General features: G+C 43.7%; 1 protein-coding gene across 2 annotated transcripts in view; it reads right to left on the bottom strand.

The window, feature by feature from the left end:
• Positions 1 to 1,509: 1,509 nt before the first annotated feature.
• The window catches only part of CAP2 (cyclase associated actin cytoskeleton regulatory protein 2), a 136,951-nt gene continuing 114,159 nt past the window's right edge, over positions 1,510 to 24,301 (bottom strand). For both annotated transcript variants that reach the window (XM_032861613.1, XM_032861612.1), the window contains exons 8-13: positions 14,586 to 14,775; positions 13,384 to 13,559; positions 12,167 to 12,290; positions 11,947 to 12,029; positions 5,744 to 5,884; positions 1,510 to 2,948 (exon numbers count right to left, since the gene is read on the bottom strand). In XM_032861613.1, the coding sequence (XP_032717504.1) occupies positions 2,865 to 2,948; positions 5,744 to 5,884; positions 11,947 to 12,029; positions 12,167 to 12,290; positions 13,384 to 13,559; positions 14,586 to 14,775 (798 nt within the window). In that variant the 3' untranslated portion in view covers positions 1,510 to 2,864. The remainder of the gene's footprint in view (positions 2,949 to 5,743; positions 5,885 to 11,946; positions 12,030 to 12,166; positions 12,291 to 13,383; positions 13,560 to 14,585; positions 14,776 to 24,301) is intronic.

Raw genomic sequence — 24,301 nt, 5'->3', positions numbered from 1 at the left:
CAGTGTCCAAATCTCAGCGGATGAGGAATGACAGAAAGCCACTAGATTTGTGTCCTTGGAGAGTTTCAGAAACATGGTGAGACTCAAAGCCAAATTACAGTAGTTATAAAAAGGCGTGTGCGTGCACGTGTTCTAGTCCTTGCTTTATCTCTTAACTAGTTGCTTTATGCAAGTTGTTAATGTCACTAGACTTCAGCTCTGTCGTCTTTAAAATGAAGGGATTCTTTAGAGAAACTCATCCAGACTCTAAGAAGTTGAAGTAGACATTTTCAATGAATGAAATGAACGAAAGAATAAATGAATAACACTGTATCTATTTCCTACGAGTTCTAGAAAGAATTTCTGTAGATAAAAAGTGGTTAATATCCATCCTTCACTCTAAGATGTCTTATTGTGAAAGGAAATTAATCAGTAATAGATTATTTGGTGGAAACTGTATTATCAAGAAAAGGTTTTTCAAAACAATTCTTGATTATTTTATCATTCGATCCTATAAAATGATACTTTGTAACATTGCAAAGCAGACAGGTACAGGAGACCCTTGGCACTTAATGTTCTGACACGTTTGTTTTGATTTTTAGTGAATGTACAAGACAAGCAATTCTGCTCATATGGATTTCTTATCCTTAATTTTTTTTTTTTTTTTTAGGTCATAGCATTGGTTACTTTGGAATTCCATAATGTGCAAGAAGGAAAGCATACTGCATTTCCAGCATTGTCTGGGTAATCATTTTCTTATACATTGCCAAAGCTGGTTTCCCTTCCCCCGTTTTTCAACAAAGTCAACCTACTCATAAAACCAGTAGGTGACTTAAGGACCCAGGGGTGAGAAAGTAATTGAACCTCAAGTCCAGATTTTCAATATCTGTGATGAAGCATTTTGAAAGCCTGACGAAAGCCCGAGGACAGTCGAAAGAGTCTATGAATTTTGAGTGAACTTCTTCAATATAAAGTTATTACTATTTAATGGGTATGTAGCCTGTCCTTTTTAGGGTCTTTTCTTCCCACTTACAATCTTTCCTCCGGAAGTTTATTTACAAATTTATTATGTTATTTTTATTATACATTAAAATACATAGTATACATACTGTATCCTATTAAAAACTAGGGGAACCTAGGTGGCTCAGTGGTTGAGTGTCTGCCTTTGGCTCACATCACCCCCCTGCTTGTGCTCTCTCTCGCTGTCAAGTAAATAAAATCTTAAAAAAAAAAAAAAGCTAAATTTATTTTCTGGGATATTTACATTAATGAAGTTCTATGCAGAGCATTTTCTCAGTGGACTTGAATTATGCAACTGGATTCCAGAATTTTCTGACAGTCATGCCAACTGCAAATGGCTTTCTCTGGTATCTAAAAGAAGCTATTCTTCGAGGAAGCTGATGGCCCGCTAGATACGTTCTTCAAGCCAACCAGAAGGGTTCAGCTGTCTTTCCTGAATGTAACATATCTGACATACGATCAGGGGACAAATCAAAGCGGAAAAAAAATAATTTTAACAAGCAGAATTCATCCCAGTATTTAAACAATTAGAATTTTACTTTATTTCAGAATGTTTACAGTTGAAAAAAAAGGTATTTACTAAAGCCACATTATTCATATGAACAAAACTTTTATAGCAAAACCTTGGTACATGAGCATTAGTAATCTGAATACTATATGGATATAGAAGATATTTAAAAAACGGAAATGATGTATTCCAAAGGCTGTAGTAGGCACAATATATATGCTTGTATTGGGTCTGCAAGCATTATACTAAAATTCATTATATGTGATCCAAGAAGTTGCAGATTTTTCAGCACTATGTACTGAAAAAGTTACAAAGGAATATCATATTTCTCTTATGTTGAAAAAGCAGGTACTCAATACTACAAAATAGGAGCAGCAAGTCAAACCAACAAAGAATTCAGGTTTTGAAAGAAGTATTACAGCTATGGCTTTTTAACGTTCATCAGTTGTTGTTGTTGTTGTTTTTTGAGACTGGTTAGAAGTCTGGCAAGTGAAAAAGAAAAGTCTATAATACAACATTAATGACATAATTTACAAGGCATTTGATATTCAACGGGTTCAAAATTGGGAAACAAAGAATTGAGCTTGATCTTCGAGAAAAATTTCGAGGTACTACATACATCTGCTTCCTCCCACCCATGTTTTGGCATAAAAACCTTTCTGCAGAGAAGTAAAAGTTTTCCGTGTGACATGGCAGAAGAATATTTTAAGATAAATCATTACAATCTACTTTCAGTGTTTAGTAACTGTAAAGAAAACAAGACTTGTAAGGGCCAAGTAACTAGATATAGTCCTTGGGATGGAATTTTCTCATGTTTTGTAAAAAAATGGGTTGAAATATGTATTCATGCTGATGATGTATCCGTGCTGATAAAGGTGAACATTTGGTAAAAATGAGAAAAAAATGTTAGATTTTTCAGAGCATAACTAGTACTACATCATATAGAAATTGCCTAAAGGTAAAAATGTACATCTTAGATTCTCAGAGGTTTTATTTTCCAAGTAGCAATTAAACCTAAGTGTCAAATTGAATCATGCAGTATTTTTACCTATCAGCTACCGTGTTAATAATATCGGGGGACAGAATACTATTTTTACCCCCTTAAAATGTGTAATGCTCACAAGTCATCATGTGGAACTCAAATCACACACAAAGGCAAATCATGAAAACACGCTAAATACTTCAAAATGCCCAGGAAGACATGCCAGAAATGATGCTGTTTCTAGAACACAGAATTGTTGGAGGCCAAAACTAAAGCCGTAGGTGTTACTGCCACTTCTAGGTGTTTAATGCTGCTTTTTTTTTTTTTTTTTTTTTTAAAGTGGATGCAGGTCAGGGGGTTCGGTCTCTCTGGAGGTTAGCCCATAATTTCTGCAGGTTCAGTGACCAACTTGGATCCATCCCAGACTGTCTTGAACTCTTCTGGAACAGGAAATTCTCTCTGGAAAAAATGCAGAAGAACGAATTTACTTAGAGGAAAGGCTGATTTGTATCACATGGTGGACAAAGACATTTTATGGAATCCAAACCTGTGTTGTGGCGAGGTCTTCCGGGTTCCGTGGAGATTTGCATCATTGCGTGTCGGGTCTGTGACTGTCTGCTAGCATCATCATTAAAGCTAGAATCTACTATGAACCAGGCATTCTTCTAACTATGAGATATATATGGGCTCCGTTAGTCTATAGCCCCAGAAGCTGGGTGTTCCTGACATGCCATCTACGGGGCGCAGGTCTGAGAAGTTGAACAGATGGCCGAAGATGGTATGGCCATAAGCAGTCAGACTTGAAGCCAGACAGCCTCTCAACCCACTCTCCGCCACATGCAAACTTGCCCAGGATCATCTGGGGGAGCCTGTTAAAATGCAGATTCTGATTCCATAGATCTGGGGAAGAGAATGGCAATCTGCATTTCCAACCAGTTCCGAGGGGACACTGAGGCTGCGGATCCTAGTCACACTGACTAGAAAGGCTTTGCTCTGGCGTTCTCTGTAGACTCTCCAATGAACTATGAAGTTGTGCTTTGGGTTGTATACCAATGTGTTACCCTGCATCCTACCACCTCACTCCTCCCATTGGAGTAAGACACGCATGAGCATCACAGAGGGAGAGAGAGGGTGGGGGCTGGCGGGGGGGGGCGGCAGGGGGGCAGAGCCAAAGTAAAAGTAGTTTGGAATCTCTCCACTCCCCAGAAAGTGGTTCTGCAGTCATTTAAGAAAAGGATCACCGAGGAAGCTGGGAGGCAGTCCCCTTGGCCCCGGCTTCTGGGCCCTCCTGGGATGTTATGTGCACACAGCGCGGCTGAAACCCCAAGTGTCTGATAAGCTGTGTCTCTGCTCCTCCATCAGCGCGATGCCATCTTGCAGTGGAACCCACACACGAGTACGTATTTTCTTAGATGTGGGATCCACCTGCCTCTTCTGGAAGTAAACAAGGCTTGGTACTTGCTGTCAAGTACCAGGTAGAGAATGCCCCAGAGTGAAGGTATTTCTTTGACAGCTAACCGTACTACAGATAGCCGTTCCCCATCTCTTTTGGTGGTGAAGTGACAGTAATATGATGACATTCTTCTCTGGGTGACGGACTTCCTTCAGGATGAGTCCTCCCCACCACCCACTCCCAGATTACAAGGTCCATGGTAGAACCTCTGCCTGCTCCCTACTAGCTCCCACTAGAAAATGTATCAAGAGGACCATGGGATGAGGGCACAGGATAACCTACTGATGGGGGAAGACTCCTTTTTCAGCATAAAAGCTCAGGCGTTGACCCATACAGGGGATCTGGAGCTTGGCCCTGCGGTGGAATGCCCGGAGAAGCTCTACTGAGCACAGATGCCTGGGACTGCGCCCAGGGATGCTAGCTGACTTAGTCTGGAATGCCGGTCCAGACCCATGGCTTCTCTCAGCGGATCCAGCTCCCATGTAGCGGGGCCTTCTGCTGGAACAGCTGCAAAGGCAGGGACCAGCCTAACATTTGGCTCTCCCGTGCAAAGCTGCTCTGTATCAGCTCTAGCTGCTCAGTAATTTTTAGGTAGAGAAGGTGAGAGGGCTCTTCCCAAACTCGGGGTTAGGTTAAGCAAATAGCCGCGAAGCGTGGCTCAGTGTTGGCAGGTGAGAGAGCATTCGAGCACGGTTGCTGTCTGCCTAAGGATGCGGCTGGTGACTGGCCCACAGGCTGATGGGGGTGCCTTCGAAGTCACTTCTCCCATCCTTCCCCGGCTCACTGCCCCTTCCAGAGTCAGAATCAGAGGGAATCGCCTCTGGGTTTATCTGCACGTCCAAGAAGGGACAGCGAGTAGGAAGTAATGACTTGCTTCCAGAGAGCCGCAGCTAGCAAGTCCGCCACACTGCGTGATGCAGAAGATGGATACATTTGGACTTCCTTCTCTCTTTCTTTCTTTCTTCTTTCTTTCTCTTTCTTTCTCTTTCTTTTTTTTTTTTTGTTTTTGTTTGCTTTTTAAAGATTTTGTTCATTTATTTGCGAGAGAGCGAGAGTAGGAGAGCACAAGCAGGGGGAAGCAGGCTCCCTACAGGGGGATCCCGATGGGGGTCTCCATCCCAGGACCCTGGGATCATGACCTGAACCAAAGGCAGACTTTTAACCTACTGAGCCACCCAGGTGCCCCTGGATTTCCTTTTCAACGTGGGAGGGTATCTGCATGCTTCTCCTAGAAGCTGCTTTGTTGCAGGAGAGGAGGCCCAGAAAACAAGTGTGGCCAAATGACTTAGGCTGGGGGTCTCGGAAGGGCTGGATGGACTGCTGGCCTCGGAATCCCCCAGGATGCCTATTAAAATACCGATTCCCCAGACCCCACCCGAAGCCTCCTGAATCCAGCCCCCAAGGCGCAGACTCTGGGAGTTGGCATTGCCTTGGGGCTTCTCGGCGGGTCCTTCCGCTGAGTTTGAGAACCCCTGACCCAAGTATACCTACAGAAATAGGTCGACTTACTATCACCCCCTCGCTCGAATTTCTCCCTCGTGTTTGCCTCCACCATAGCAAAGGACAACCTTCAGTCCTAAATACCGTGACCTCAGATGCGGGAGGTCCTATCTGACCAAGGCTAGCCCGTGAGGTCAGTTATGAGTACGCTGCCAGGACAATCACAAATCGAATTCCTCTCGTGCCTGCGCATCAACCCACCAACGAAGCTCCCAGGCTGGGAGTCAAGGAATCAGTCTCTGAGAACGCAACTAAGGGAGGCTCCAGAGAAAGTCCTCAGCTGCTTTGAAAAGGTACTTACGTAATCTCCATCCTGAGGAATAAGGACATTCATTTCAGAAGACTTGGCGCTCACGATCTCACAGCCCAGGGCATGCTCACTGAGGTATATGTGGCAGCCTTCCGTCTTATTGATGGAAATGGTTGGCACTTTCCCCATTACCTGAAACAGGCAAAAGAACGGCCTGGCACCGACATACATAAAAACAGCACAGTCCGTGGGCCGCGGCTCTAGGAAGGGCGAGGTCAGCGCTGGAGAGGGGCGTGAGTAGCATCGTCTCTAGGCTGAACCGGTGGGTGTCATTTGGGGACAGAATGAAAGGATCACACAAAGGGATTCTCAAGCCTCAGGGTCTCTTTTCCTGAGACCAAGGGAAGGGATTAATGCGAAAACAGCAGCTAAGTGTTCAGAAAAAGTCTCACAACCCTCTAGTGGATTTGAAACATATATTTGATTTCACGGATAAAAGTAACAAGACGCATTTGCTTTTCTTTGCTCAAAATGTTAGTTCTGACAAATCTATGAATCTTGGGTTAAAACAAATCCTAATACTGTCATTTCAGAGTAAATACATTATTCTGTAATTGAGTAGATTTTTTTTCTTGAACCTAAATAAGAAACAGTACGGTTCTTTTCATAGAAATCTTTCGCCAGATAAAAATCTCACTGGCTCAATGTGAAGCTTGAGTAAGACAATGAGTGTCTAAGTATTTTGAAATGTATTAATTGCAGGAGCCAGAAGTGGGGACGTGGTTCACGCCACTCATTGCATGGATAAACAGGACCAGAGACAAATATAGACATAGACAAAGAATAACCGCCTTTATATTGTTTACAAATATCTATGTGCTATAAAAATTCGGTCCCGTTTCACATTTCCTTTTGAACAGGTTTCAGACATCCCCTCTCCCCCAATCTCTATAGGGGCCAACTGTTCCCCCAATGACCATATTACAACTCTATGATTTTCCTTCTTGTCATGGTAATTGACGTGATAAAGACCTCTCCTCTTTCACGCCAAAGAAAAGGCTGGTTTGCAAACCCAAGGGGCAACTCCCGTTGATGGGGCAGATGATGTAAGGAATTCCTTAGGGGGAGTCTAGCCAGGTTGCCACACTTCTCTGTTTTCTCCTCTCTCCATAGAAACTGGACAGTGAGTTAGAAATGAGGCCCAGGGCCCAGGAAAAAAAAAAAAAAAGGCAAACGTAGTTCAAGGTCAGGTAAGCCCAGGGCTTTGCCATTAATACACGACTACAGTAATAATACACGTATCTGTATTTCAAGAATGTGTCAGCAGTAATGTTTTGGTAATTCCTGGATTTGTTTATCTTAGAGTGAGGAAGAGCATCTACACACTGCCCAGAGTGGTACGGGGAGCGAGGCAAGACGAGAGGAAGGATAAACTGCCTTGGGTGATTTGTTCGTGAGGCAGAACAGGGACACGTGAGGCAAGTGCATGACGCTAATCCACTTTATTTATACTTACATACTGCTATGCTATATTAAAAATGCTTCAATACCCCACGGATCTGAAAGTCTGAAAAAGCAACAGCAGACCTTAAAAACATCGCCCTGATAAACGGTGAGAATGGTCTTTTCCACAGCATTTCGGTCAATGCTGCATGAGACGAGCTTATCTCCACACTCTTGGCCCCTGGTGGTCTGGGAACACTTTGAGAACAGAGCTGGTTTCTTGTCAAGAGAACTGGGCCAAAGAGTATCTCCTCTGCTGAGTGACAGGTGAGGTGTGACCTTGCCCAAGCCAATGCTCTAGCATGTAATACGTTCCTAGATTAGTTAGGGTTTTCGGAAATTTGTTTCTCTATAACAAGTTTTTTTTAGGGGATGCCTGGGTGGCTCAGTTGGTTAAGCGAGTGCCTTCGGCTCAGGTCATGATCCCAGGGTCCTGGGATGGAGTCCTGTGTTGGGCTCCCTGCTCGGTAGGGAGTCTGATGCTTCTTCTCCCTCTGCTGCTCACCCTGTTTGTGCTTTCTCTCTCTGTGTCAAATAAATAAATACACTTTTAAAAAAGTGTTTTTTTTTTTTAAAGATTTTATTTTAAAGTAACTCAACACATACTGTGGGGCTTGAACCCACAACCTTGTGATTAAAAGTCACATGCTCCAATGACTGAGCCATCCAGGCGCCCCTATTTCTCTATAAAAATTTAAAGAATTTCCATGTTATACTTAGTCTCTTCTCTCCCTCATCATTTGCCCTTTTTTTGAGGGTAGTTTGCCAAAAACAGAATAACTGGCCCAAATCATGTGAACTTTGGTGCATGCCCTTTTTCTCCTTTCAATCTTTTAAGTAATTGAGGTAAAATCTGCAATCATAAAATTCACTTTTTTTTTTCTTAAAGATTTTATTTATTTGAGAGAGTGAGCAAGCAAGTAGGAGCAGGGGAGGGGCGAGGGGGCAAGGAGAGGGGCAGAGGCAGAAGCAGGCTCCCTGCTCCGCCAATGAGGAGGGGCTCGATCCCAGGACCCTGGGATCATGACCTGAGCAGAAGACAGATGCTTAACCAATGGAGCCACCCAGGCGCCCCTCCAATTCACTTGTTCTACATGTACAATTTAATGATACTTAGTAGGTTTACAGAGCTGTGAAGCTCTCCTTTCGGTTCTAGAATATTTCCATCACTCCCCAGATATCCCTAATGCCCACTTACAGTCAATATCTGTCCTTACCCGGAGGGCAAACACTGATTTCTGTTGTGTGCAGCCCTTTTGAAACAATGTCTTAAATGTCTTAAACAGGCAATGACATTCACTTGGTTTGAACACCCAAAACCTTGAAAAGTATTCAATAAAATACCTCTCTCACCTCTGAACCCTGCTGTCAAGTTCCTATCCCTCTTGGACCAGCTATCTTGAGTTATCTTGGACAGATAACCATGGCATATCCTTCCAGATTGTTTTTATTTATTTATTCTTCTTCTTATTTTTTTAACCGGATTGTTTTTAGAACACATGCCCATCCTTAAGAAAATCAGGATGTATTTCAAACTTAGAAACATAAGAAATACACCAAATACTTAAACATATATGTCAAACAGCTTTATCAGAGTTTAACATTTTGGCTTTTTGGCCTTTTTTTTAGGACAGGTATCTTACAGCATGGTTAAGTCCTCCCTGTACCATCCGGCACCTCACTCACTCCCTTCTCTCTCCCTAGATGAAACGGCTCTTCTGAATTTTGTGCTGGCCATTGACACCAGGACTACCCCCGAGTCAGGTGAGCTGGAGCCCTCATAAGCCTATTTTCTTTCTTTTTAAGTTTTTATTTAAACTGCAGTTAGTTAACATACAGCGTGATATTAGTTCGGGTCCTCACAAGTGTACTTAACAGGTGTGTATTGTTTTGCATGTTTTCAATCTTTACATAAAGGGACACGTTGTCTAGTGCCTGCCATTCTGTCTTCTGTCTTCATTGCTCAGTGCTGCTTTTTGAGATCTACTTATTTTTAGTCATCTAACTACAGTCATGTTGGTACATAAAACTACAGTGATTTTATCTTATTTATTTCTTTTTTTAGAGCAAGAACATGCAAGTGGGGGCAGAAGGGGCAGAGGGAGAGGGAGAATCTTTTTTTTTTTTTTAAGATTTTATTTATTTATTCATGAGAGACAGAGAGAGAGAGAAAGAGAGGCAGAGGGAGAAGCAGGCTTCCTGCTGAGCAGGGAGCCCGATGCAGGACTCGACCCCAGGACCCCGGGACCATGACCTGAGCGAAGGCAGATGCTCAACCATCTGAGCCATCCAGGTGCCCGGAGAGGGAGAATGCGATGCGGGCCTCGATCTCCCGACCCTGAGCCAAAACTGAGTTGGATGCTTAACCAACTAAGCCACCCAGGTACCCCTCTTCTTAGATCGCTTTTAAAAATGGTTACATGGTAACTATTTTTGTCTAGAATTCAGGAATTTAGAATTTTTAAGTAGACATATCTTTTTGGATAATTTCTATTACTTCTCAATTTAGAATTATTTCTCCCTCCAGAAATCTGATGAATATTTAGAACTGTTTTCTTCTACTTCTGTAGAGCTTCATATTTTATACGTCATTCAACTGGTTTTTAATTTTGAACGTGATATATTTTCATTGAAAAATGCTGACTCCTGGGGCACCTGGATGGATCAGATGAGAGTATTTCCAGGATACTTTTCACCTGGCTAAATAAAAAGGTGTTCTCACCTCGGTCACAGAATATGATTTCTGTGACTTTGCTGGCGGGGTGCGGGGGATGTTGGTTAAAAATGATGTGAAGTGGGAGAAAGCATGGATCTTTGATGCAGAAACTTCCAGTACCCAAAAGAGTTCTTCAGAAATTGTGGCCTCATTATTAGGTTTATGTGAGCCGTATTTCTCCTTGAGGAACTGGACTTCTTCTGATGAGTGACGTCCTTAAAATTTTTATGCATGATACTTCGGGAGGAGCAGGACTGTCCAATTAGTGGATATATGTGGTTGGCAGAAACGCTAAGTTGGGAGGTGGTTTACAGAACACAAGCTTCATGAGGGAGAGGATGTTTGTCTCGTTTGCTTCCTGCTATTTGTAGAGATGAGAGCAGAACCCGCACATCAGCCGTGTTCAGTAAACATCTGGCAAATGAATGACCGAGGGCATGCTCTATGCTATGGCTCACATTTTAGGACCTAAAGCAGGAGCCCAGGATGGTCGAGTTTCCCGTTTCCACGGTGAAGACAACGATATGGTAAAGGCCTGGGAGGGCCTGCTTGGCTACCCTCTCCAAAGTGGCTCTTGTCCAGGAGGGGGATTTGGGAAGCAACGGGAGCAGAATGGTTAGGGGGCAGGGCACCTACACAGACGCGCTGCAGAGAACACAAGCACCTGGAATGGGAAAGCGTCACGGGTCCCCACAGAGCCTGTGCGACAAGACCACTGGGAATCTGGGCTGCAGAGGACTGAGACCCCACCCCCCAGCTAACCTTGTGTTTCAGGGCAGGGAACTCGGGGTCAGAGGTGAAGCCAGCCGCCCAAGTGCACTTGGTGGGTGAGGACAGAGCTGGGGCTCGCCTGCCCACTGCATTAACCAGACACACAAACCAACGTCTTAATTAGCAGCGAGTGAAATGTAAAATGTCCACTCGAACGCACTCTAGTTAAAAGTGACAGCAGTAAAAAGCCCAGTGAAACAAGAGGGAGAGATCTGTAAAACCAGAATCCAGTTTTAACCAACGTTATCAGGAAACATGGGATCGTAAGGGGTTAATTAACAATACTAAGAGAGGAGCACCAGGCTGACTCAGTGGGTAGAGCATGGGACTCTTGATCTCGGGGTTGTGAGTTCGAGTCCCACGGTGGGCATAGAGATTACATAAAAAAAATCTTAAAAAAAGAAAAAAACAGTACGAAGAGAGTGTAATGAAAGGTGGAAGTTAGAGTTGGCCAAAGGCAGGAGGTCCTTTAGCTTTTGGCATATTGTAAAATCCCACTGGGTTAAATCAAAATTAACTAAAGGCATGCACGTTTTCCCCTAGTTTGCAAGTTCAATTCCAAACCTCCTTTCCAGGTTGTTGGTCTGATTACCTCACTGACTTCCGAAAAACTCCTCCACCTCCTTACCCAGAGCCAATGCTCCCTGAGCAAAGAAAATTCTCTTCGGGATGGTGCTGTTAGGCTGGGAGCATCTCTTAGTATCTGTGTTCATTCATTAGTGGACGCCTCCCAGTCACCACTTCCCCAAACACTTATTGGACACTGGCTCTGTGCAGGGGTGCTGTGCCAGTTTCTGTGGCTGTAAAGACGAATTGCGTGCCCCTGGAACAGGCCTGGTACACAGCGACTGCGGTGCAAGACGGGATGTGTTGTAAGAGACTGAAGAAGAGGAATTAACACCGTCCAAGAGAGGGCCGGATGACAGAGCTGTGTCTGATGGCAAGGGAAGAGGAGCTCTCTAGGTGGACATGACCAGTCCCGTGCAGGCAGGATGGTCTGAGTAAAGCTGCAAAGGGGGCATAAGGCAGGGCTGAAAAGGCCACTTATATGGGGGCGCCTGGGCGGCTCAGTTGGCTGAGTGTCTGACTCTTGGTTTTTGCTCAGGCCATGGTATCAGGGTCGTGAGATCGAGCCCCGCGTCAGGCTCATGCTCAGCAGACACTCTCCTTAAGATTCTGTCTCTGCCCCTCCCCCAACTCACTTGTGAGGAAATAAATAAATAAAAATAAATGAATCTTTGGGAGGAAAGAAAAGGCCCCGTACCTGCATTTGAATATCCTTGGAATTAATCACTTCCACAATGCCTACCACGTTGTCAAACACGAGGCCAAACTTCTTACAGTTGTCTAGGAAAAACAAAACAAAGCAAAGCTCCATTCAACATGCCCACAGCATGTTTATGCAAAGCGACCACAGTGACCAGAGGGGGCCCCCAGTGACCACCTGCGCCCCCGCCCCCACGCCCCCCAACATGCTGCCATACCGATTGTAATGGAGTTGATTTTTCCTTTTATCCGCAGAGTGGACTTGTTGCATTTGAAAATGTAAGCCACTTGTTTCAGTTCCGTCTCTGAAATCACCAGGTCATTCCTGTCCTCTTGGTACTCCTAAAATGAAAACACACGCACATACGGAATCTAAGGACGTACAGACGGATGGGGTCCCTGACATGCTGAAATTACCACGGGGTTCAACACTCATTACAGCTTTTCGATATGTTCTTTCCAAATCTTTTTTTTTTTTTTTTTAACAGAGCAAACCCCAGGTCTTCCTCTGTTATGGTAATGATGGGGATGGATGGAACCACGGCCTAGAAGGGCGTCAGGGTCCATCTGCAAACAGTCAAATATCAGGCACCCCGGCTGGTGGGGGAGGTGTGGGAACTTTCCATTAAGTCTCTATGCTGAATCTGGACTTCACGCTGCCACTTCAAAAACAAGCAGGGCAAACAGGCGGGGACGATGGCAGCATAAGCCCGTGGGTACTGTCACCCCAAGACAACCTTCCCAGGGACTCTGGTCCTCCAACTTCGGGGAAGCTCCCTGGACTGGCAGGAGGCACCAGCTTTCGTGCACATTTGAAGGGTCTCTGTCCTGTTCGCACAAAGGTTGAAAGTGCTGGGTGGTGCGGTAGGTTACGTTATTTCTTTGTCAACGGGACAGACGTCCTCCAACCAGAATGGAGCACAGGTTAGAAGTTTATGGAAAGAGTGGTCAAATAGAGACAGAAATAGAAAGGTGGGTGCTGGGCTGAGGGGAGGAGGGAATCGGAAGTGGTTACTTGAGGGGCACAAGGGTCCCGTTTTATAAGATGGGAGGAGTTCTCCGGCCGGCCGGGCTGATGGCCGCACAGCTATGTCAATGCACTTCATGTCCAAGGTCATTAGATACACTTAGATGTTAAGATGGCAAATGATACGTTTTGTGATTTTACCACAATTTAAAAAATAATTTTAAAACACTGCGGAAAACAATGTACAAAAAATAAGCAAAAAACACCAAAAACAAGTCAATGGAAGCTTTCAGAAATGCCCTGGTTTCTACTGTAGCCGGTGGCTTGCGTCTTTGTCACGTCTCTCAGAAACCCTTAAGACCTCAGTCAACGGTTCAGCCTTGGTAACCCTTCCACCTTAGTCCACGGTTTAGCAACGGTCCTTTCCCGGGAGCACGTCGGGAATAAAGAAGAAAGGGCTTCACTCACTACTCTCCATTTCTTTCCTTCCAACTCGAACACAGGAGCATGCTTCTGAGAAGAATGAGAGTGGGGGGCTCTGGGGCCTGGAGCGTGGCTTTTGGTAGGAGACGGAACTTGTCCTCCTTGAGCCCGTAGACTGGGATTCTTGTACGTCTTCTGGTCATCTGTGACGTGCCGGAGCCCTGGGTAGGTAACACATAGCCACGTGTCTTTGTATTTTATGCAAAGGGAAATGCCCCTCACTCCTTAGATCAATGTGATGCAAAAAGCACAAGGAATTTTGATAATTTCCTAACAGTCTAGTCTCAAGGTTAATGACAGGCAGAGTCCAAGACCTTATAAACATAGTATTAATTAGAAGCTCTGTAAACACTTTTTAAAATTGGAGGAACCTCTTCTTTAAGGAGATGACAGATAAAAATCCTACAAAAAGCAAAGCACATGGACAAAAGGGATGGCATGATTTACTTCTTTTCTCATGGCTAAATCATTCCCCAGGCATAACCTGCAAGGATACGGCATCCCAGCAAGTATACATCAGAGTACGGAACTGACTTTAGGGTTATGAATCCATTCTCTTACTTTGCAGATAAGGGAACAGCCCAGCCAACTGGAGCCAGAGAAAAATTTAGAATTTGGTGCTCTTAGCTCCTAGCCCAGTGCACAAGGACAACTGTAAAATAACTCCTATTACCTGTCTAAAGCAAAAATGCATTTGTATAAACCTTATTGTATAGAATGCATGTACATCCTGACATACTTTAAATATTGTATGATTTAAAACAAAACTGTTCATGGTGAGAACAGAAGTACTTTAGTGATAGAATTATTTGGCAAGTCTGTACACTGCCTGAGGACAGAGATGTGATTGTTTGACATTTTATTTCACTTTATCTTTTTATTTTATTTTATTTTTTAAATTTCACTTCATCTTAATGCCTTGGTTGTAGATGGGGCTGGAGCATCGGAGGCTTAAGTGGTGATGCAGTGCAGTGGTCCACATGGAACCCAGAGTCTCTGAGTTTTTCTTGCTGGTCCATGCAACAGCCCACTGAGCCCATCTGCTTCAAGGTGAAGAAGGCTGCAGGCTTCTGCTTTCCCAGCAGCTCCCTGTGTGTTGGGACGGGTATGGAATGATGCATTATGGGCTCTGGGGATCTGTGTGCCTGGAGCCAGAGGGAGACAGCATCAAGGTCCAGTTTTCTCACCTTTTGTAATTCCTTCTCCTTGATTAAGCTGGGCAAATAGAGCAGAGCGTGAAGGGGAGGGCTCCTCTCTTTTGCCTTCATTCTCAAAGAGTGGTGGTGGCCCGGGGGGAGGTGGAGGAGGAGGGGGAGGAGGAAGGCCAGGCCCAGGGGAGAGGACTGACAATGCGGATGCTGTCGAGGCTACTGGACCCTGCAGGAGAAAGAAAAGGGGAAGCGTTGCCTTCAGACTGATGCCCTCACTTGAGTTGGGATTTTGCTAACGTCACTCAGAACCTGTTACCGGTGAGGAAATGGGGTTCAGCATTCACAAGCGGGCACTGAGGGGGCACATCTGCGCATCCTGGGTCTGTTTGGGAGCTCGGGACCGAGGTGGGGATCTACCCTGGGAGTGGAGCATGACTGAGCAGTACAGCCCTGTTTGGAAACGGGGTTCATGCTGCCAACACAGGGGCAAACCAAGCCTCATTCCCAGGGTCCTGTCCAAAGCTCAGGAAGTGAAACAAACCAGCCTTGGCCAACTGAGAATTGTAAGAAAAATGCAGTCCAGCTGATAAGAGGATCTGACTTTCTGGGCCACTGGGAACTGCAAACACCAATGAGAGAGAGAGAGAGAGTAGTGGAAAATACTCAGTGGTTATTAGGTGTTTTTGAAACCTTTTGGAGCAGCCCAAGAAAGAGATACTCCAACTATTTCTCTGGAGCTCATTTTTTAATGCCTCGAACTGACCTTTAAGGAAGGGCCTCGTATGACCTGGACGCCCATCAGATCTGAAGGTGATCAGCGTCCAGGACTCACCCGATGGCTTCGTTCATCTGACGCTGACAGTGAACTGACTAGAACCCAAATCCTTTCTGAGCAAGAGCTATGCTTACTCTCAGTTTTGCTGCTGTGTGAAATTCAAATTTTTAAAAAATATATTTAATTATTTTAGAGAGAGAGAGAGGGAGAGCATGAGCAGGGGAAGGAGCAGAGGGAGATAATCTCCAGCAGACTCCCTGCCGAGCATGGAGCCCGACAAGGGTGCTAGTGGGGCTCAGTCCCACGACCCGGAGATCATGACCTAAGTCCAAACCAAGAGTTGGATGCTTGATTGACTGAGCCACCCAGATGTCCCATGAAATTCAAATACTGTTTTCAGTAGGAAGTTCTAATAAAGTTTACATGACAGTAAAAGGTGCTAGACAATAGAGGAACTTAAAACTAGTAGGATAGAAGCACACCTATGCCACAAACTTGAGTGAAACAGCATTTTACTTTACAACCTGTAGTAGAACAGTAGACCTATGATAAGGAATTATAAGTTAGATCAAGTAAAAAATGGTCAGGAAAAGTAGGGGCACCTGGGAGGCTCAGTTGGTTAAGTGTCTGACTTAAAAAAAAATTTTTTTTTTTGAGATTTTATTTTATTTGATGGAGAGAGAGATCACAAGTAGGCAGAGAGGCAGGCAGAGAGGAGGAAGCAGGCTCCCCACTGAGCAGAGAGCCCGATGCAGGGCTCGATCCCAGGACCTTGAGATCATGACCTGAGTCGAAGACAGAGGCTTAACCCACTGAGCCACGCAGGCACCCCCAAGCACCTGACTCTTGGTTTCGGCTAAGGTCATCATCTCAGGGTCATGAGATCGAGTCCCACGTCAGGCTCTGTGCTCAGGAAGAAGTCTGCTTGTGCGCACTCTCTCTCTCAAATAAATACAAATCTTTCAACAATAGTCAGGAAAATTAAAAAAATTCAGAGTGACAGAAATGTGGTTTAGGATCATATATTTCCAATACCAAGTACAAAATATAAAACATGTAAGTGCTAAATATTAACAAAGACAGCATATTCTTAATTTGCATGAACTCAGTGTTCCAAAGTATCCGTATCAGTAAGTTTTAATCTATAGTAGTTTCCAGTTCAAATAAAAAAAGTGCTATTTTCAAAGTACTTATTTAATGCTTATTAAGTGTAGAATTACTCTAAAGATAAAAGATTTTTCTCTTCTTCAGAATGCATGTCTTAAAAATGGAGTAGGCTGGAGGTCTCGTCTCCTGAAGTGATAATTTGTGATGTTTTCTTGTTTCTAAGGAAGACCAGCCTGACTCCAACAGGATCCTTGGGTCATGCAGAGAACCACTACCCAATTCCTGAGACTGGCCAATTTTTTTTCTTTTTAAAGTCTCTTAAATGTTCACTGTTATGTTGCTGGGGTGAAATTTGAGAATTTGCTCTGAATCATGAACAGTGTATAATCTAAGGTTTTGCACATCAAACAGTGTTCTGGTGCTCTGTTCCAGATGCTAGGAGCCCTCAAATATTACTTTTACCCCTAAACACATAATACAGGGAGTGAAAGGCCAGACCCTCTCCTCACATCTGAAACACCACAGCTTTCTAGTCCTCCTATTTTGAGGAAAGGAGAGAGGATACTGGCTTCTGTATCTTAGAATGATTGGGATGGTGCCCTGTTCTCAGAATCCAGAGTCTCTTTCCAAGAGCCATTAGGGGACACTGAAACCAATACGCCCCATATTCAACTTTCTGGAACTTTGATACCTTCAGAGGGCTGACCCGGGAACCAAACAAAGGATTTACTACAACAACGGTTGGCTATAAAAGCCAAAAACGAAGAGAACTCAAGAGAAGCTGAAACTCTCCACTGATTCTTCGTAGCTTCTGGCACATTCCTGCTGCCCGCCCAGTGAGGGCACAAAACGAGGCTCTGGTTTCCAAGCGGCTTAATAGTGAGTGCTCAGCCCCTCACTGCAGACAGCGTCCTCAAAAGCAAACTTGTTAGCCCTTCCCTTGACAGGATGCCGGGGGCTGTCCTTTGCAGTGCAACCTGTCTTTGCCTCTTCCTCCTCTCCTCCTCCCACCCTGGATATCGCAGCACAGGGTACCAGAGACTTCTGCGTCCTCCCGAGGGCCAGCCACACCCACTGGAATCACAGCCCAGCACAAATCTTCAGGCGTCCCATGTGGAAAGAGAGGGAAGATGGTCGGGGAAGGGAAGGGAGCCAAGAATTCTGGGAAGTCTAGTGTGTGCCAAGTGCTGACTATTTCCATTCATTTAACAGATAATTAATGCTCAGGATAGGACAGGCTCTGTGCCAGAGGTTCCCAAACCTGTGGGAACATTAGAATCATTGAGGGGATCTGTTAGAAAGCCCAGCCCTCATCCCAGAAACACGCTCTGGGAAGGTGCAACACGGGCATCTGCATCGTTTGAAGCTCCCGAGGTGATTCCAATAGGCAGTCAAGTGTGGGAAGAATCATTCCCGGCTACGTGCTGAGATTAATCTTAGTCCTCATAATAATATTACTAGGACTGTCTTGAAATCCCTATTTAACTGAAGACAAAGCAGGAAATGAGGAAGACTGACCCAACAGTAAACGGCCAGTAAATGGCAGAGACAGAATTCGAGCACATATCTGCTTGATTCCAAAGTCTTCTTCAGCAAAATCCTGTATATTATTTTCAGGATTGAAGAAAAAAGTCACTAGTGTAATTTAAGAACCAGAGACATAGGCTACCTCAGCACATACGTAACGTGTTGCTCTTGGGGCTTTGGCTCAAAGACACATGACGGAAGTATGGGGGGTGTTGTCATAATGGGTTAATTTTTATCTCCACTATGCCTTGCTCTGTTCCACTAATGCCCCAGCGGCTGGCCGAGCTCCGGCAGCCAACTCTGGAACCAGGACCCCATATCCTATAGAGACATAGGACGTCTTGGGTGTTGAAACCCACATCTCAGCATCAAGTCATTCTTGGTATGGGTTTGTTGTGACTCTATGCCGTTGGTTCGAGAAACTGGCCTCTTGCCTTATTCATCTTTCCTGAATACCTGGTTCCATTAATGGGGCATTTGAACCCAAATCTTGGTTCCTTGACTAATGGTCAAGTTTTTCTGGGTTGGGGACCTGACCTCTCTCTCTGCTCCTCCCCCCACTCGCTCGCTCACTCTCTAAAATAAATAAAATCTTAAAAAAAATACCATTTTGATATGTTGATGAACCAAGTCTCAAATAACTTAGAGCCCCAGACTGGAAACAAACGAAAACACATTTTACTAAAGTCATTGTTAACAATGACCTGCAACTTAAAAAAAAAAAAAAAAAGAAAAAAAAGAAAAAGAAAAGCAGCATAGTTGTGACTTTAAATGGCCATATTCAAGGTGCAAAAGTTCGCCTCTGTTGCAGCAAGAGCACAGCACAAAACCTAGAAATCTGGTTTTGAGAGCTATCAAGATTAATTTTGAGAGCAGATGTTTGATTTATACTTTTTTGGGGGGGGATGGACAATGACTATCTGTGAATCTCTTCCTCTAAATTAATTTCAACTGTCCTGGGAACAGCTGCTTCCTCTGATTTTAAATATACGAACTATAAAATAATGAAACCATTGTATGCAGCATGTGGAAGGCTTGTAATGTTTTGGATATATATGCCATATATATAACATGCAATACAGTTATGTACTAATATACACTGCATTTTTTTCATTAAATGTTACTTGAAATTAGCTACTAATCATTTTATTACTTTAGGATTTAGATTTTATTCTGCAGAAGAAACTACTTCTGGTTCTTAAATGAAACCTCCTTATTATTTTGCTGGTGGCAATTATGGATGTCATTAACAACCCATTTTTATCCCCAATGGCAAACCATTGCCGTAGTGATCTAGTTAGTTAGGTTACAGTCTAGCTTTGGATCTAAATAATTTACAAAAAAGATTCTACTCCGATTATCCATTTTGCTAAATTTGTAGAAAGTGGGTCTAATGGGGGTACTTTTAGAGGTTTTCTATCTTTGTGAAAAATTAGGCAAAAAAGTGAAACATAGCTGCTTAAGTAAAAAAAACAAAAAACAAACTACCAACATCATCTCTGCTTGTCTGTCTCTTGGCCCTAAGTTTTCCATCTAAGATATCTCTGCTTCATAATTGATTTGTTTGGGGACACCTGGGTGGCTCAGTTGGTTAGGAATCTGCCTTCGGCTCAGGTCATGATCTCAGGATCCTGGGATTGAGTCCTGCATTGGGCTCCCTGCTCAGCAAGGAGTCTGCTCTCTCCCTGCCCCTCCCCCTACTCATGTGTTCTCTCTCTCAAATAAATAAATAAAACCTTTAAAAATAAATAAATAAATAAATTAAATAACGGATTTGGAAATTTTCAAATCTTACACTTTAATTCCAAGATTTTTCAAAGCCAACAATAATGGTAGCAGATGATTTGGTCTCCATAGAACCCAACTCTGTAATGGATAGATTGAAAGTGAATTAGGCTGAGTGGCCTCATCGGTCAGTCCACTCAGCACACATTTCCCGAGTGCCTCCTTGCAAGGAACTGGGTATACGGTGAGGTCAGCATGCACCCTGTTAAGAAACACGTAATCTAGCAGGGGTGTCACGTGCACAAGTAAATTATCACAGACGACGCAGCTTGATACGGGCCACGCGTAACATGAACTGGGGCGTGAAAGGCACAAATGAGGGCATGACCGACTCTCCCCAGGACAGTGAGGTTAGGAGAGCCAGAGAAGGGCTGTTGTGGCCTATGCTTGGGCTGCACCATCCAATGTGTGGGAGAGGATGGGTTCCTATAAAGAGAGATGCCGAGGGAGAAACGTATATGCAGATAACATTAAAGTGGATAACATCCACCTTTAAGAATACGTCAGCCAACCTACATCTTGGCCTGTGTTTTTACCAGCTTTTTAAAAAGCAGAGACTAAGAAAATAAAAATACCACGCAACAGACTCTTGGAACCAGTGGACTATGTCCCATACAACATAGTTTCTGCTACAATGCTCTATGAAATTAGCTTAGTGATAGTAATAATCTGAGCCACCTGTCTGGCCAAGTATTTGTGAAGATCACAGATAAAGCTACAAAATGAAACATCTGCCATGCAGTGGTACTATTTATGCCCCCCTCCCCACCGCCAGCCATCCTTTCCTTATGACCCCCACCCAGGTCCCCTTCACACTTACACCCAGATAGCTTCCTTCTGATTCTTGGTCAGATTCTTTCTCTAGCTGCCCTCCTTGGAGCCAATCTGACCCATCCATCCCCTGGCTTACAGTTAGTGACCTCTAGGTAGCAGTGACAATGTACATGTGCCTAATGACACACTTCAGAAGCAGTTTAAAAATCGCAAAGCCATTTTAGTCACAAATACGCTTACATTAACGTGCTACAGTTGCGAGAATTCAAATTGTTTTACAACTGAAATTTTTGTTCAAATGCTGTTTGTTAATTTCCTAATATAGCATCTAAAATTCAAAGGTGATGGGGTGCCTCTGTGGCTCAGTCGGTTAAACATCTGGTCATGACCTTGGAGTTCTGGGATGGAGCCATGTTGGGCTCCCTGCTCAGGGGGAGTCTGCTTCTCCCTCTTCTACTCCCTCATCCCCCCTGCTTGTGCCCTTGCTCTCTCTCTCTCTCTCTCTAAAATAAATAAGATCTTAATAGAATAAAACAAAATAAAATAAAATAAGATACGAGGGTGAAGAGCCACTCATATACCACAATAGGAGGGAGGGGTTAAATGAAGGAAATACCAGTTTCAGAACTAAAGACTTTCTATACACATGACCAACTGTTCTTGTTGCAAAAAAATACTTCACAAATTCATGATTTAGGGTTTGTTTATATTTTAGAATCAAAACTAATTTCTTTCTATTTTTTGCAAGATGTACTTTGATCAAGAACTTAGTGAAATTGATACATTTCCAAATTTGTCAATTTCTGTAAGTGCTTGTGAATTTTACTTTCATATTTATATCGCGCTTTCATTGGCAGACAACTATAATTAAGAAAAAAGATTGCACATAAACTAACAGATGATCATCCTGCACAACCTAAGTAGAAGCCAAAGGGAATTATGACTTTCGCCTCTATTTTCTTATTTTTATCACTTCCTATAATTCTGAGACTTCTTCTGCCAATGAAAACAAAGTTTCTGGGGGCCCTTCCAAGAAAACAGTTAAAAATATTACAATGAAGTGCTGTATACTATTTTAAGCATATGTTTATTAATAATTTTTTTAAAAGTCAGTTTTGGGACTATTTCCTATTTCATCTTTGGTAACAGAACACTACTTGAATTTTAGGGAAGAAATACAAAGATGGTCCCACAATTCTGAAGGAAATGTGGGGCCTGTTTTGATCACTTTTCTGTGGAGGCAAGGTTCCAAACACCCTCATCTCAAGAAGCACAAGAGGAAGGGTCATGAAAATACATCGCATGGTTTCGTCGATGACTTCTGATGGTCTCTGTCTTGCCCACCCTTCCAGCCACACGTGATCTCTCATCATTCCTTTGACGACCTGGAGGGATGTGAGCTATGAAAGCCGATGAAGAAGAAACAGAAAAGTCCCTTCAGAGAAGGAGTAACGGCGTTAAGTTGGAACACAGCCTGGGAATAACATGCACAGTCTATATTAGTTTGTAGAAACCAGTAACTTACGGTTTTTATGCCTGTTGTACTCCTAACTTATGTATCCGGATGTGGCCCTTCAAAAAGGTGATGATTTCTGCTTTACAAGTGCCAAGCAGAAATGCTTTAGTGAAAGCAGACCAAGCCTTCAGAGCAGCAGAGTCTAGAAGGATCTATTGAGCACCATCTAATTTGCTCAACTGATGCAGCTATTTTGCATAAATTGCCTTGGTAAGTAGCCTTAATTATTAGTTTGCCCTTGCTTTGCTACTGCTATCTGGAACAAATCTGGCATTTCCAGATTGTCTTGTCTTCTTGTTTGCCAGCACTGGCATTTTAAAAAGATAATTACAAATAAAAAAAAAAAAAAAAAGGAAAGATAAATTTTCCATTGGAAAATTTTCCAGAGTTAAAGATAGCAGAGTATACCCATGAAAGAGGCAAACTATAGATAGCCAATAGTTATAGGAAGACCGAGAGTGACATGTGGCTTGAATTATCTGTTCAACTATTTCATTTGGCCAGAAAATCCTAGGTCTGAACTCTCATTGAATTAAAGTGTTTGCTTTTCTTTCAGACGTTAGGGTCTTAATGAAATGATAATATTTCTTCTAACTTCTTATATTCCTTAAATTTCTTAAATTTATATAAATTTCTTATATTTCTTAAATTTCTTATATTTCTATATCAAGCATATAGTATATGCTTGGTAAATGATGGGGTGAGGGAAATAAGGGTTGTTAGAAAGATGATTGACGTTTGGTTCTGTGAAAGAGTTAAAAAAAAAAATAGAAGCTTTAGCATCTCCTGAACTTTATCGTTGAAACACATGAAGAGTAACTTTTGTCTCAACCGCAGGCTCCAAAATTCACAGGGAAGTTTAATTGGTGCTCAGGTCTGGGAAGAGGTCTTTGGGGAGCTCAGCTTGCATAAAGAGATGCAACCCAGACCAGTGGACTGTGGTCTGGGCGGGGCTCTGTGCTACATTTGCTATATTCCGGGCAGGGTTTGTCCTACCTGCACCTTCCTCCCTTCCCTTAAGAAACCCTTCTGGCTTCATCTAATATTAGCGTGCATTTACTGAGTTTACACCAGCTGGGAATTAGTGGAGAGCAGGTGGCAAGGGACAGGTGCAGGGGAGGCGTTTGGGACCAGTAGTCTGCTGCCTGTTATAAAATGCATTGTCCATTTCGGTTACCACCCTTGGAGAGAAGAATGCAGCTCTTGCACAAGGAACAGAGTCTGTGGCTAATGGAGTAACATGCTGGGAATTTCATCCTGAAGAACTGTGATTACAAATTAATGTGTTCAATGTAGCCAATGCCACTGGGCATGGCGTTTAAGGTCCCGTACCAGTCCCTGCTGCAGATTCCAGGCTGAATCGGGGCAGGGGGTGGGGGTGGGCTAGAAAGCCCTGCTTTCATGAGCTCCCGGGCCCCGGAAAAGAGGGGAAAGAGAGGAAAGAGAGAAGCACTTCGGTGTTCCCAGACGGCAGGCTCTCAGCTCTCAGCCTTTGTGTCTTTGCTCAGGCTGTGCCTTTGTTTGGAAGACTTCCACAATTTATAGTCTGGAAAATCCTTGCCTATCCTTCAAGGCTCACCTCGAACGTCTCTTCCTTTTCGTAGGTTTTTCTTTCCCAAGTGCAGATTTCCTGTTTCTCTACTGCGAGCACCCATTAGGAACCCCCCGTGTTAGGGTTGTTCATGGTATACGGCAGTTATCTGTCAGTGAGTTCAGATTTGGTCATGAGCCTGAACACAGGAGAGCCACTCATTCTTCATCTGCATGTTCCCGGTAATGTGGCCCAGTGCCTAAAACATGGCAGGTGCTTCATAAATATTTACTGAAGTGAATAAGGAACTGCTTCACAACGCAGAAAGTGCTAGGCATCATAAAAGCAGCACGAATTTTAAGGGGGTGCTGTGGAGATTCTGTGGGGGGAAAGGGGAACTTCCAGCTTGGGACATAAGCAGAGGAGACAGGAGAGGACCATTTGAAATAGGCTTTGAAGGTTGGCTGGACTGGATTTGGCACAAGGAAGCAAGAGGAAGGAGGAGGGGACACAAGCCTTGTCATTACAACTATCTGCAACTCAAGTGTTAGCATCATGCAAGAATTTATAGACTCACGTGAGTGATGTCTTTCTAGGCATTACCTTTTTTTTTTTTTTAAGATTTTATTTATTTATTTCAGAAATAGCAAGTGAGTGAGCAAGTCAGGGGGAGGAGCAGAGGGGGAGAGAATGAGAAGCTGAAGCAGATTCCAGCTCAGGATGGGGCCAGACGTGGG

Source organism: Lontra canadensis, unplaced genomic scaffold, assembly GCF_010015895.1.
Source record: "Lontra canadensis isolate GAN:19392208 unplaced genomic scaffold, GSC_riverotter_1.0 scaffold21, whole genome shotgun sequence".
In the NCBI taxonomy this organism is placed as follows: Eukaryota; Metazoa; Chordata; class Mammalia; order Carnivora; family Mustelidae; genus Lontra; species Lontra canadensis.
The sequence above is the reverse complement of the archived record's forward strand: the minus strand, read 5'-3'. Positions and strand labels throughout refer to the sequence as shown.